The sequence below is a fragment of the Mastomys coucha genome, unplaced genomic scaffold (assembly GCF_008632895.1).
Source record: "Mastomys coucha isolate ucsf_1 unplaced genomic scaffold, UCSF_Mcou_1 pScaffold20, whole genome shotgun sequence".
Classification (NCBI taxonomy): domain Eukaryota; kingdom Metazoa; phylum Chordata; class Mammalia; order Rodentia; family Muridae; genus Mastomys; species Mastomys coucha.
Window position 1 is genome coordinate 86,388,375 of NW_022196903.1, and position 15,255 is coordinate 86,403,629.

General features: G+C 42.4%; 1 protein-coding gene across 3 annotated transcripts in view; it reads right to left on the reverse strand.

Annotated features, from left to right (window-relative positions):
- Prickle2 (prickle planar cell polarity protein 2) overlaps nucleotides 1–15,255 on the reverse strand; it is a 345,493-nt gene that overhangs the window by 297,335 nt on the left and 32,903 nt on the right. Inside the window, exon 2 of one of the 3 annotated variants that reach the window (XM_031382620.1) lies at nucleotides 4,501–4,547. The exons of the other annotated variants lie outside the window; for them this stretch is intronic. Within the exon in view, the coding sequence (XP_031238480.1) occupies nucleotides 4,501–4,547 (47 nt within the window). The remainder of the gene's footprint in view (nucleotides 1–4,500; nucleotides 4,548–15,255) is intronic. 3 annotated transcript variants of the gene reach the window in all.

Below are 15,255 nucleotides of genomic sequence, written 5' to 3' on the forward strand. Positions count from 1 at the left end.
AATACTATGAAACAGGGGCTGCCCATATTGCTTCTTATGGAAAAACAAGATTGAAGAGATTATATAAGAGGTCTAGCATTACACACACCTCTTTCTCTTGACAGTCTTCAAAGTACACGCATACATGCAAGACAAAGCAGCAACGTGTCAATATTTAATGACCTTTTTCTTTACTTTCCTCTCTCCCTCCTGAGAGTTTCAAGTATATTCTAAATGCTTCACAAGTACAAGAAAGAGTCCCATTTGCTGCCGATGGAGGAATCATAATCAAATGGAAGATGGCCACACATCAGACAGACATTAAGTAGAAAATGAAGTGTTTGCATAGCTATGGGATCATGCATCCAGAAGATGGCAGACCCAGGGGATTCCAGCAGTTTCCCTCTCAATGTTCCCAGCACTGAAGCATCTCATAAACAAGCCTTTATAACACTCAAAGCAAAGGTGACTTATTCCTTCTCACAATCCTGTGCCCTTAGCAATAGAGTACATTGCGAGTCTGCATCAGTAGCAGAGAGATTCTGAGTGCATCCAAGAAATTTTGCTTGGCAGCAATGTGAGGACCTAGACTCTTACTGTCCTGAGCAGTTATCAGTGGAATTCTGCAGAGAAATACAATCTCCTTCCTTATTTTCACAGATGATTGTTCATGACACTTACAAGCAGCTTCAAATGAGTACACAGGTTTTATTTCCCTACAGACTTTAAATAACGATGTCCTGCCACGGGCTGAAAATCTGGTTGGCACTGCTGTGGACATGTCAGCTTGAAGCTACAATACCTTTGAGGTATCAAACATATTTGGGAAATAAAAAATTTAAAAAGAAAAAAAAGATATTTTCCCTGTGGAAATTTCAACTACTAGAATATACACTTTACCCCAAGCCTGAGTGTATCAGTTACCTATTACAATGAGAATACTGGATATAAGATCTGTGAGTCATTGCTCTGAGTCTGTCTACAGGGCTTTCTTTAGCAGCTAGGTTGGCAGACCTGGAACACTGGGATCTATCCTGATCCCTTCCATGTCTGGGACTAGACAGCTAGCAGCCAGATATGTTTTGTTTTTTTTTTTTTCTCATGGCAGTGGCAAAGTGGTAGATGGAAACAGATCACATCTACATTCCAGTCTTCATTTACCTGAGGTTGACTGAAGCAACCCATGGCCTGCCACCATGCTCCCTGACATAATAGCCATAGACTCACCTTCTGAAACCATAAGCAAGCTGGCAGTTAAATGTCCTCTTTTACAAGTTGTGTTGGCCATGGTATCTTTTCACAGCAATAGAAAAGTAACTGAAACATTAGTTGGAACCAGGGGTTGGTGGCCTCTGGGGACCCTTCTTATTCAAACCACCACATGTTCCAAGGAATAATGTAGAAAGAAAAGTAGCCCAGCATTTGGTGCCAGACAATCTTCTTTGCTTTTCTACAAAATGAAACAATTATCAGTTATATTGAAAATAATAAACTTAATACAATTTGATCTAAAAACATATGCCAAAAAGTTGAAGTACATTTTCTTTTTGTTATTCATACAACACTTATCTATGTAGAGAAGCAAGCTGTTGACAAAATTGCTTGGTGATATCAACTGGACTGCATATTATGGGTCAAACCATTTCCCAAGTCATTTGTTGCTTTGGGGATCCATAGGCATAATCTTCTGTTTGGTGACGTTCCCGTTAGCAAATTATGTCCCTGTCTAAATGTTGGCTGACATGGAAAACACATTCTGCTCTTTCAAAGACACTTCATCCCTAGTCACTGAGCCCCAGCCTCAGGCTCTGGTACTGAGAACAAATCCAGATGCCATTGTGCATGTTGGCCAGTGAGCAGTTGTCAACTCCTTCCATATGACCAAGATGTAGAGCGTCAACCTTGGCCTCAGCTAACAATGTCACCTCCAATCCTTACTCTTTCTCTGAAGTCCCACCTGGCACTATAGGCTAGCCAATGCTATGCCTTATCTGTGTCCAAACGGCTGTCACCTTACCTCTCAGACCCTTGTCACCATCTCACTGTTTCAGTATTGTCGGTCAGCACCTTCAAAACAACACAGCTGGGCTGGGGTCTTGTGACTAAACTCCAACCCTGAGAAAGACTTATTTTTATACCTTCCAGGGATTCCTGAGCTATTTAAATTAATTAATTCATGAGAAGCTGTCTTTCAAAACAAACAGTAAATATTTCTTAAAATAGGTTTGTGGGACACCTTTTAAAGCTACTGAATTATACATGGTAAAGCAAAGAAAGAGGAAACATTGTTCCTTCATCCTCTCTTGCTTTCTGTTCACTAATTTCAAACAAACAAACAAAAACCCAACAACCTGCAAAGCATACTTGAAAAAGGAAAAATAAATTTTGAAAAGGGTGACTGTCAATCATATAACTATGATTAGGCAGAACCCAAGTAGACCGTCCAAAACAGTGTTAGCATAGGCCTTATAAACATTTAAGAAGGGCAGCAACCCGAACACGAAGGGCTGTGCTAGAAAGGATGTGACAGTACCAAGGCCTCCACTCAACAGAGCAGGTTTCAACAGAATAAATAGCGTAACAGTCAGATCCTACCAGAGCCAATGCCTCAGAAGACTGTGTAACAAAGAGACCCTAAAGTATTCTGTTAGTCAGGGTTCTCTTTGAAAAACAAACCCGACAAGAGATAAACACACAAGACAGATGTAGATCAGCAGACAGAGGAAGGAAGGCATAGGGACTAATGATAAGAAATCAGCTCCCACAACTACAGAGGCTGAGAAAGCCAAACCTCACAGTGTATGCTAGTGTGCAAAAGACCCCAGTAGGTGCACTATCCCCATTGAAAGACCACCAGGCCAAAAGAGCCAGGGCTGAGCATGAAGTGGGGAGGCTGGCTAAGTCCCTCACACCATGGGGAGGGTCAGTCCTGCTCGCCGGGTGAAACTCGCCTCTATTTTGAAGAACAATCTGCTTTACTGAAGCCCAATGACTTACATGTTCATCTCATCCTAGAATGCCATCACAGGAAAACCTAGAATTCTGTAAGGTCAACTGTCAGTGCACCTTGTGGCACAGCCAAGGTGACACACAAAACAATTGATCACGAACAGCCCAGTGGGTTTAAAAATTCTGGAGACAGTTTACTCAGACAGATTTTCTAGATAGCATGTGACAATTTCACTAAGAGCAGGTGTGTGCTAGGAGGAATAGAGGGAAACCAAAGGGAGAAACCATTAGCAGACACTGAGTCATCAGATCAGCAGCCCCTGGTACTCCTTCATCTGCATCTGCATCCTCCCCAAGTGAGCTTCTCTAGCAGGGAGGAGGGTTACGTGGGAAAGCAATCAGAGAGCAGGACTTCTAGCTTGTGCAAGTATGTGTACACCTATGTACAGTCGAGCTCATGACTAGGGTGGATGCTTTTCTCGGACATGTTTCTCTCGTTTATAATTCCTTTGGGGGGTTTCTCTTCTGAGAATCCTCTGAAGGCTGCAGAGCCTCGGGCTGTAGCAGCAGGCTCTCAATCCCTGCCCTACCTCCATTTTCTCCTTAAGTGATCTCATTCACAGATTTAAATACCATCAATATGCCTGTGCTTCCCAAATTTATGTTTCCCAGCCCAGATCTTCCCTAGCAAACAGCGATTTCATATGGTACAGCTTAATATAGCAACCAGCAGAAAAAAAATTCTCACTCCTACCATCAGCTAGCTAGCTCTCTCTCTCTCTCTAAATGATGCCTTCTGGTCACATGATTTGTGAACCCAGAAAACCCATTAACTCTGCACCCACTGCCATTTATAACCTCTGTGAACTAGCTGCAAGGTGAGTGTTCTGCTTTTTTTTTTTCTGTTGCTGTGACAAAACAACAACAACAACAACAAAAAACCAAAACAACAACAACAACAACAACAACAAAAACCATTCTGATGAAAAGCAACTTAGGGCAAGGAACGATGCATGTGACTCATCCTTACAGGTCCCAGCCCATCATTAAGAGAAGCCAGCACAGAAACTCAAGCAGCAGCTTGAGACAGACACCACTGAGGGACAGACATTCCTTGCTGCTTCGTACCTAGCTCTCTTTCCTGTACAGCCCCAGCCACCTGTCTAGGGATGGTTCTGCCCACAGCGGTCCTTCCTATGCCAATCAATAATCTCTACAGTCTAGGGGCCAGCCTGATGTAGGCAGTAGTTCCTCCATGGCAGCATTCCTCTCAGGTGACTTCAGAGGTTAACCAGGAAAGTGACCATGGTGTGCCTGTATTGACTTCAGAGGCACTTAGACTGTGGCTTTTCACTCCAGCATCTGTCCAACTTCCATCAAGTAGCTCCTGGGACCTGGTGCTGGGCTAGCGACCTAGGATCCAATGTGAAACACTGGCTAGAATAAATCTGCTGGTTGATTGATGCCTCAGAGAATTAAAACTTCTATTTGGTAAAAATGCCCACCAAGGTTGGCATACCTGGCTGTTGCCAGGCAACTGTGGGATGGAGTGTAGACAGAATGCTTACTTACAAAGGTTGCTGTGCGAGCCTGAAGACAAGAGTTTGGTCCCCCCAAGCCTATAAAATAAAATACAAAATCTGAGTGTGTAACACGTACATGTGATCCCAGAGACAGAGTCAGGAAGATCCTTGGGGCTCACTGCCAGGTAGCCTGGCCTTATAGGTAAGCCCCAGGTTCCAAAGAGACACATTCCAAAAAACCAAGGTAGACCACTCCTGAGTTTGTTTTCTGTATTCTGAGATGAGCAGAAGCACATGGGAGCTGGCCAGGCCTTCAGAACCAGGACTGTAGCTCCTATTGCAACATTCCTAGGGAGCAGAAGCAGGTTACTGCTAAAATTGGAGCAGGCTTAGCACAGTACTGATGGATAAGCTGACCCAGCTTCAACCTTCTGAAGAGGCATAGGCTCTACTGGGGGTGAGGCACTAGAAAAGGGTAACAAAGCTCTCTGTCAACAACAGCAGCACCTCCACCCCCAGACACACCCATTTTCCTGGGAAATCTGTCCTCCAAGCTTCTGTCCCCAGTGAAGAGGAAATAGGGGTTTCAAGAGCAATTTATCAGATGCTCCCTGTTTTAAAACACATGAGCAACGTAAAGCCCAGAGAACCACACAGCAAACCAGTTTCAGGATCTCCATCTCCCCATGTGTGAGTGGCAAGGCAAGCAGATCTGCTTAATAAGTGATCTGTGCTCATTTAAAGAGTGCATGAAACAGCCTTGGGAGAATGCATGGCAGGAGAGAGCAAAACACACATTTGGGATTCATACCCTTCTTCCAGGCTTGCCTTCTCAAGAAGGGACCGAGAAAAATCTGACAGACTGGAACTGGCGGTGCCATGCGCCAATGTCCTTCCTATTCTGCATATAGAACAAAGCAACTAGGGGTTGCTTCTCTAAAATTAACCCCTTTCTATCTTTGTGCTAGAGAAATTAGACCTAACAGTTGTAGCAGGGGACAAGATGGAAAGGAGGGGGGGTGGGAATCTTCACTTCAAGAACAAATGGCCTTCTTTAAACAAAAGATGGGCTGAGGGGCAGCAAGGGATTTGCCTCTCTTATGAAGCCAGGCTAATTACTTTTCTGTAGGTTTTTCAATTAAATAAGCTCAGGGCCAAGGACACCTTGCCACATGTAGGAGACTGCCCTCTGCTGTGGGTTTTCGTTACTGCAAGACGTTTGGGTGTTTGGATTTTCAGGTCCAGGAATCCTAGGACTTCTGCCAGTAGAGGATGCTGACCTATTCAACTCTGCCCTCTGCCCTCCAAATAGAAAAAGAACCCCACAGTGTTTGTAACCAAAGGAAGAAATGTTTGAGGGAGCATCCCAGACCAGAGGATGTTGTTAAGAACAGAACTACTCACACCCTCGATGACTCAGCCTTAAGGCCAGGGAAAGGCTCTCAGGAACAAAGGCAAAAGCAACTATGGAAGCATCCCTAAGGCTCATGCGCATAGCACGCTGTTACCCAGTACCAGGTGGTAACCCCGAGGAACCAGCAAAAGGAAGAGAGCTCAAGTGGCCAGAGTAGACTCACGGTGCACATCTTCTGTCTCTGGAGGGAAGTCTGGATAAGGCCTGACAGACAGGGAGGAAATTCATGACTCTGGCTTGGTGTGTATGCAGGATGGGGGCACACACATAGCACGGCACTGTGTGGAGATCAGAGGACAGCTTTGTAGAGTAAGTTCTTGCCTGTGCTTCCATGGGTTCCAGTGACCAACTCAGGTGTCCAAGCTTGTATAGCAGGCACCTCTACCCACCGAGCCATCTTCCCTTGCCACATAGTTTATTACTTCTAACTAATCTTCTGTAATATTGTAATTTCCACTGGCAATTATTACAAATGTTCTATGGATATTCCCACATTAGTGAATAGCACAGATAGCCTACAGTTGCAAGAAACTTGGAGCTGCCAACATGTCAGCTCCAACTTCTGCGGGAAGGAGCCTAAGCCGATTAAATAAACCTTACCTCTACGACTTAATAACTTTCTTTTATTTGGGGATGAGGGTTGCAAGACAGGGTTTCTCTGGGCAGCCCTGGCTGTCCTGGAAAACTCTCTTTCTCTGTAGATCAGGCTGGCTTTGAATTCAGAGATCTGCCTGCCTCTGCCTCCCATATGTGGCACCACGCCTGGCTAACAAATTAAACTTTAAGACTTGTGCAAGGCACAATTTCATGAGCCTGTTTTCTCATCTATAAAATGGGATTCCCACTTACCCTGTGGGGATATATAGACTAGAACTCACATCTATATCAGTTAACTATGGAAGATGTTCATTTTAGCCTGTGTTGACCTGTTGTTTAGTATTCAGTCTAAAGGGATTTTACATGAGGTAAGGAAGCTTAATGTTCTATGAGATTTACTTGAGGAATAGGGATGCCTCATGAGGCAGAGACAGAGGTTCAAGTTTCACCTGGCTCTGTCATGTCACAGCTCTGTTAGACAAGCCCTTTTACCTTCTGGGCCTTCATCCTCCACAAAATAGTAATTGTAAAACAACAATAACAACAAAATACTCTTAGATAATAGTAATAGACAAAACATTTTTCTAAAACATGCAAATAGAGTGCATACCACAGTGATAAATATATTCAAGGGGCACTCCTGTGTAACAATGGAAAAGTGAACTAACAATACTTAATAATGGATCCCCAGTTATAAACATTGATGTTATATAGGTTAAAAAATAAATGCTATATCTTGTTAATTAGGAAACTATCTCTGTGCCCTCTAGTTAGTCTGGCTAAGGGTTTATCTATTTTGTTGACTTTCTCAAATAACCAGCCCCTGGTTTGGTTGATTCTTTGTATAGTTCTTTCTGTTTCTATTTGGTTGATTTCAGGCCTGAGTTTGATTATTTCCTGCCTTTATTCCTCTTGGGTGAATTTGCTTCTTTTTGTGCTAGCACCTTCAGGTGTGCTGTCAAATTGCTGTGAAGGTTCTGTGCCCCAGTGTAGGGGAATGCCAGGGCCAATAAGTGGGAGAGGATGGGATGGCAAGCATGGGGATGAGGGAGGCAACAGGGGTTTGTTCTTGTTGGTTTTGTTTGTTTGTTTGTTTTTTGGAGGGGAAACTGGGAAAGGAGTTTTACATGTAAATAAAGAAAATATCTAAAAAAATAAATAAACTTTAAAAATTGTATTCAGAAACAAAAACAACAAACTGTAAAAAAATATGAACTTCAATGGGATCCATTTATTTAGAACAATCAAAATGAAATTTCAATTTAAAGGTTTTTTTTTTTTAAAGAATGGAAAGCTTAATGCCCTATTATCCCTAATATTGTGATTAATGTTGCTTTTAGTCTAGAGGGGTCATTTTCATGAAATCATAGCCTAAGACCTGAGAGAGTAGATGCAAGATTCAAAAATATCCTCAAATTATGTTTGGACAGAATGGGTAAATAGGGGCAGAAGAAATCTAGCTTCCAGAGAGAGAACACAGCTCAAAAAAAAAAAATTAAAAATCCAAAGCAATAAAAACTCTACTCTCTAAAAATAAAGAGAACAGTCTAACTGAAGTTATGGCTTATAAACAAGCCTGACTTTATTCTTGTACTGAAATGTATTAAATATATGGGTTGGCTTTCAAAAAATGGCTCATCTTTATTATTCTTGCATAGCTGGGGCTGATATTGCAGGCTCTCCAACTGGGCATCAGCAGAGGTGGGATTCCAATAATCTCTACAGCATAGCCCTGGGATCTGTATGCAGGAACGGCTCCAGGATGTCACAATTAGTTCCATGTGTGAGAAAATGTTAGATATAATACATTTATGCATTGCCCTGAAAGATGTCTTGTTTTCTTTCCTATTGTTATGTAGTTTTAAATAGAACCTTTATATCCCTGCTGTGGGACTCGAATTCCCAAGGATAAACGAAAGGGTTAGAAACAAAATATGTAGATAAAATGTGTCTATCAGGACTCTGGTCATGAATAGCCTCAAATCAGAGGATACATCTGAATATGGATATAGGAAACTTTTGAAAGGAAATCAGTTAACATTCATTTAACAAATACCATCTTTTCTTACTTAATGTTATTTGGTCAGGCTAAGGGAACGAGTAAAAAGGAAGCAATCAGATGTTAGAAAAACTTCTTCACATTACAGGAAAGTTGAGTAAGGCCTCTTTGTTGACATGGACTCAAGTTCAAGAAATTAAGTACCAATCATAGCATCTAATAACAGCTTTCAGCCAATGATAGGATCTATGCTAAAGCCTTCATATACAGTTAGCTTTCCATGTCTGAGTGTTCTATGTTCGAGATATATATTTCACAAGGCTACTATAGAGATTAAATGATGACTACCACAGTCTATGGTTGATATTCACAGGCTGCTGTTTCATAGACCATGTGGATTGAAAATTGAGGCTATGTAAGTCCTTCATGTAAATTAGCATAGCATTTGCATATGACCTGGTCAGATGCTCCTGTATACTTTCAGGCACATCCAACTACAGCTTAGGGGCTACATGCACTTCAGGATAGCTAACCGTATGGCCCGACACAAAGTTGTAAAATTAACATCATGAATTTTTATGATTTTATTTTTCAACTTAATTATGCAGTTCTCAGGCATGAACTTTGTAGACTGCCATGCCACAATGTCAAAAGATTAGGCATACACGCACCTTCCTCAATTGTAAATCATTTTTACCAATTGGACACAAGAGGTAATGCCACGTTCTGTCCTTAGTCTAAGAAACTTTATGGAAAATAAAGGAAAAGGAGTTTATGTTAAGTAACATTTTGAGTAAAACCTTCTATTTTTCAAATGTTGACCAACAGGGTATGTGAGGGCAGAAAGTCTTCCATGGAGAAATTTCTCAAACTACGAAGGGCAGATACACACTGGAAAAAAAAAATTAATGAGCCCAATTACACTGTAAAGGTACAGAGGTGGCTGTTAGTTAAATGTTAATGATTTAAGAGGAAGAACATTTTTCTCAAGACCAACTTAAAGAAATTCCAAGTATATGGTCCCAGCAAGGAGGCTGTGCTCAGCCAAGTGTGGGGGTGGGGGCTGGAGTGGGCTTCAGAGTGGCTATCACATATCAGCAAGTCAAGCTGCCCCATGCCACATTCTTGGGGACGGCTTTGGAGAAAGAATCATTTTCCAGCTAACTGTCTTCTCTGAAAGCAGAAACTAAAACCATTCCTGTCTCTCCATCTGACCATGAGCCACAGACCTCCTGGAGAAGAGCTGAGGAAGACCTCTCACCACAGCCACATGAAGGACGGTTCTCCCAATCAGACCCCATTGTCTTCCCTCAAACTGACTGCACAAAAGTTTAGTGAGATCCAGGAGCTGACATTTATTATGCTAGGTTGCTGTACCACAGGTCATCTTACTTAACTTTTATAAGCACACTCCCATCAAACACAGAGATGTCAATCAGATTTTAAAAACAAAAACAAAAACAAGAAAACCCACCCGGAAGGAGAGGCCCAACTTTCCAGTGCAAATCTCTAACTTCCAGCATGATGGTTTTGACTGATGGCCAGGTCCCAGAGGACCTTGTTTGAGAATATAAACCCAAACAAACAATGACAGAAGATAAGTCCAGCTCAACAATAGTTTCTCGTTATTTTTATAAGGGAGTTCCAGAGGCAACAGGGTACTACCATCTTGGCAGGAGGCTGCTGCGTAGAGAAAACCTTCCTCATTCTCTAGCACACACAGAGATGATGGAGAAGTAACCTGGTTATCTGGTAACCCAGAGAAGAGCTGAATATAAAAACTGCCCTCAGCTGGTTGAACTCAGGCACTGCATACACAATGCATTTTTCAAACATTTTGGAAATGAGAATGCTTCAGCTTCTTTTGAAATTCTTTTCTCAAGCTCTCCACCCAAGTCTCTCCAAAGGCAAATACTACTCCTGTCTATTAACTTCTACAGCAGCTTCTGATTCAATCGTGGCTGGGTTTCATTAAAATACAGTCATCATGAGAAACGCTGGCCAGCTCAATTTTGTCTTGTACCCATCCTCAGTAGGAGCATTAGACTAGAAAGTGTACCCGAAGTTCTGATCTTGGTGACATAAAATTTCCTAGTGGGGAATTATATGTTCCTGGAAGTATTTTGAGCATCTCTTTAATTATACTTGATCCCATCCTGTGAATCATGGTCCACATGCATCTTAGACACCTATAACTGTAGCCTAGAACTCATCTGTGGATGACAGTATCACGGCACATTGTCAAAAGGTTAGGCATGTCTGTAAATCACTAAGAGATGTCTTATCACCAAGAGCACTTGAGAATGAAGTAGCAGAAAAACTAGTGAAAAGCTACTTTTAATGTCCCATAAATAATCAATCTTCACATACTTCAAAGATATATGCTGTTCGTGAGTTGCCACACACCTTGATAAGTGACAAAGGTTTGGGAAAGAAACCTGAGATTGTATGCTCTCCATAGCTCTCCACTTGAGTTTCTCTAACTGTGAACAAAGGAAGGTATGTGAGCAGTACTTTTTCTGCCCCCCAAATAATGATGGGATGAAGGCAGAAGTCAAAGGCAGACACTCATCTCCATGTGGTTTGATGAAAACAGCTGAACAGGAACCCTTGTTTCTCATTAACTGACTGAGCGCTAACGGGGCACTGTGGAGTACAGGGGTGGGAGTTAGTCTGAAGGTTTCCCATGGTTACAGCTACCATGGAAATCATTTTCTTCTCTGGGGCTTTCAAAGATCTGGAGCCTGGCTTCAATCACAGTTTAAAGGATAACAAAGGTAGAACATGGACAGGAATTGCTTTTTTGTTGTTTTTTTTTTTTATTATTTGAAGATTTAAAAGATTCCCAACTGGGGTCCTTGGAGGATGGGCACAGGCACCAAAGGCAGCAGCAATGTCAAAGGACTCCACATCCAAGTGGCCCAGCAGGGAACAAAATGAACCCTCATGGCCTTGAGGGAAACTCACACTCTCTGGACCCAAGCAGGAATAGATTGATCTTTTCAAAGTGCCAATCGAAACATGTCACGTCACTCCTGTATAAAATGATTCAGTGGCTCCCCACTGCTCTTAGGATAAAATCGTTAATCTCCATGACAGTCTGGCCTGGACATTTCTGTTCTGGCTCAAATCTGTCTGAGTCTGCCTTGTTTCCTTCATATTAAGCAGACTGGCCTGAAGTCCATTAAATGTGTGAAGCTGCTTTCTGTTTAGGGACTCGGCATAAGCACCAGAGATGCTCTTCTCCTCACTTGCCTTCTATGCATACATCCTCCCCTCCCCAAATTTGATGGCATCTTCTCTGAGCCTCCTAGCTCTGTCAAGCCATATCTTCCCTACAGGGCACCTTCTATTTGATGATTCATACTTTGTGAGCACAAAGAAGCAACATCTAACCTTCGTGACAGCCTGTGCTTCATCCTGCAGTTCTGAGGCCTTCTGCACATGTGTTCAGTAAAAGCTCAGTCAATCAATGATTTAAGGGTGTGCTGTGAGGAGATCCATCCATCTCTAGCTTCCTAGGATATCACATCCATGGCCAGTTTTGAGTAGTCTCCTAATAAAAGTCTCATGTTAGGTAAGACTCAGGTTTTAGAGTCAGTATACAAGGTCAGATCAAGGACAGCAGTAATTCTTGACTTGGGGGAATTTGCCCTACAGGTGACATGTAGCAATGTCTAGATATACTATTGATTGTCATGGTAGATGTCTAACAACAGAGACCCATGCTGCTACTAACTGTCCTATAATGTCCAGGAAAGCCCCCAGCAAAGGAAAATCTAGCTCAAAATACTAATAGTGCTGAGGTTCAGAAACCCTGCTGCACAGGATCATGGTCCATTGCAAAAGGGTTTTGTGAAGATGCATGCCATCTTAGTAACTAGCCGCCTCTTCTAGCATACACTGGCAATTTTCCTCCAGTGATAATACAGACATTGATGCTTCTACTAAACACTACAGAGAGTCACTGGCTTGAAATGAAGAATTACAGTGCATCAAAAGGTTTGTGTCCTTAGGCGCTCTATGCTTACATAGAGTCTACGGCGAGGAGTCTACACTATCAGACTTCCAAGTCAGAACTCAACAGGAGTCAGGAGATCTTCTTCTCTCTGCTCTGGTGCAGTTTTTAAGTGTTCCTAAGGCGCATGTGTTTATGGATGGGTCTGCAATCCAGCGATGTTCAAAGGTGAGGTTTTGGGGAAGTGACTGGGTCATCAAGGTCTGACCTCATCAACGGGCTGTTTTTTGAGAGGTAGTGAAAACTTTACAAAGTGAGACCTAAAGGAAAGCCTATGAGGAAGCAATCCATTGGAGGCATGCTCTTGAAGGATACAGTTTGTCCTGGGCCTTTGCGTTTTCATTTTGCTTCCAGCCACCATAAAATGAGACTCTAGCTCCACCACACCCTACTTGCCATGATGTTCCACCTTGTCATAGGGATAAAAGCAATGCAGCTTTGCCAATTGTGAACCTAAACCTCTGAAGATAGAGTCGAAGTAAATCTTCCCTCCTTCTTATCGATTTTCTCACGTACTTGTCATGAGTGATAGAAAGTGGACTAACATACTTGGTGGTTGGAGTGCTTGCCTTGCATACACGAAGCTCTGGCCTTGATCCCCAGTATCACATAAAACAGGTGTAAGAGGTGCATTTCAGTGATCCCAGCATGTGGGAGATAGATGGAGGATAAAAAGACAAAGGTAATCTTTAGCTGAGGCTAGTACAAGCAACATGAGACCTTGCTTCAAAATTAGAAGCAAAAACCAAAACAAGCAAAGTCACTCTCTGAGTAAGACATCCCTGTTATGTTCACACCAAGGATAGAGAGCCTAAGTAAAGGAGCCAGAAATGCCTGTATTTACATTACTTCAGCTTCCCCCTGTCTTTCCAAAGAACCCCACCATGACATCATCAACCAGACCGCCAACTTTCTCACAATGAAATTCTCCTTCTTCTTCCTCAAAAGCTTCCCACTTTCATTTATTAGAGATGTACAAATTTGGATATGTTATTTCCCATATAAAATGAACCTGTTCATTAGTGAAGCAAAAGGCCACTGGGGTTTGAAGGAGAGGGAAGCGGTATTTGAGAGGGTTTGGAGGGAGGGAAGGGAAGGGAGAAATTTTGTAACTAAATTATATCTCAAAGCTTTAAAAAAAAGAAGGAAAAGAATGAAAGAAAAAAGAAAGAGAGAAAGAGAGAGGGAGAGAGAGGGGGAGAGAGGAAGGAGGGAAGGAAGGAAGGAAGGAAAGAAGGAAAGAAAGAAGGAAAGAAGAAGGAAATTAACCTGTTAAAATCCAAATCCTTCAGCTGGGGCTGTAACTCCCATGTATGATGACCTTGATTCAATATCCACCCAGTACTATCAAAAACAATACACACACACACACACCCCAACACACACATACCAACACACATACCCCAAATATACACACAAACACACATACACACACAGAGCACTACCCCCACCAAGAACAAACAAACAAAAGAAAATACCCCCTAATGTAAATTCTTAGGAATGTAAATGTACCACAAATGGGGAAGAACTGGTATCAACTCAGAAAATGAAGTGGTATAAGAGAATCATGTAACAAAATATTGGGGGCTACATATAAGACAGAAGCCTGGGTTTGAATGGTCAGTAGATAATACAGAACATGTATGTTCCCATTAGCTTTGTAACACCTGGTAAGCAACTTCATTTCCCTGAGCCTCAACTTTCCTCCCTGAACAATGGCTATGGCAGCACCAGCTTGGAGTGGTGACAGGGGAAGCGCAAACAACACTTGGAGTTAAGCACGTACATCAGGTTGGGTTGCCCAGGTTTTGGCAAAGATGTTTCCCAAGCTCTGTGTTCCACCAAGAGCCCTGGGATCATCATTTTCTGGAGCTGGCTCCTCAGGCAGGACTTTCAAACAGTAAAAGATGGCTGCCGTGTTTCTCAACATAAAGCTTCCACAGTCCATCAGAGAACGCCATTAGTCCAATTACCCAGGCTATTGAGGCTGAAACATTTATCTATTCTGTTGTGTGCTCCCATTGTGGGCTCCTCAGGCACCTGGTGGCAGTTTTGACAGTATATTTGTGTCAGGGGCAGTATTTGGGGGCCACCTGGTATTCCCTCCCAAACGGCAACATTCATCAAACTGTTGTTGAAGGATACAGATTTTTCTATCTCCTAATTCTTGCTCACATCCCACTAAGATGAAGTCAAAATTCCAAATGTTTCCTGAAGGTCCAGCGGGGTTGGCCATGCAGGGGACCACAAACAGTACAGCGTCCAACAAGGCAATGACAAATGGCTTTCCACGACACAGTTAATGTTGCTCCCACGGCCACCTCTGGAAATACCAGCCAGCTTTTGGTACTAGACGTCCACTTGGGAATAACATCAATCCATCTCTGCTGATCTCCTCTGTGATAACTTCATAACTATTTATGGGCAGCTTCAAAAGCTAAGAGATGATAAACAAACACGGAGACAATTTGGCGAAATGTTAAACCTTTGTCCTGGCTGACCTTACATGAGTTGGCTTGGGCGATTCTGTGGCCATGTAAATTATCAGTGGAAACCAGATTCTGTGATAACATCTCTTAAAAAAAAAAATCATCCTGGGCTAGACTGAGGAAGCACACAAACCAACACAAGGCTATTTTTAGAAGGCTGGCACTTGAGAAGAGATAAAGATTTTAAAAGAAGAAGAATATGATTACAAGATGAGAAAAATAAACCTGTATCATCTTTCTTCACAAACTATTCTGACCTTTTCTACTCTAGCTCAGAGAATCAAAAA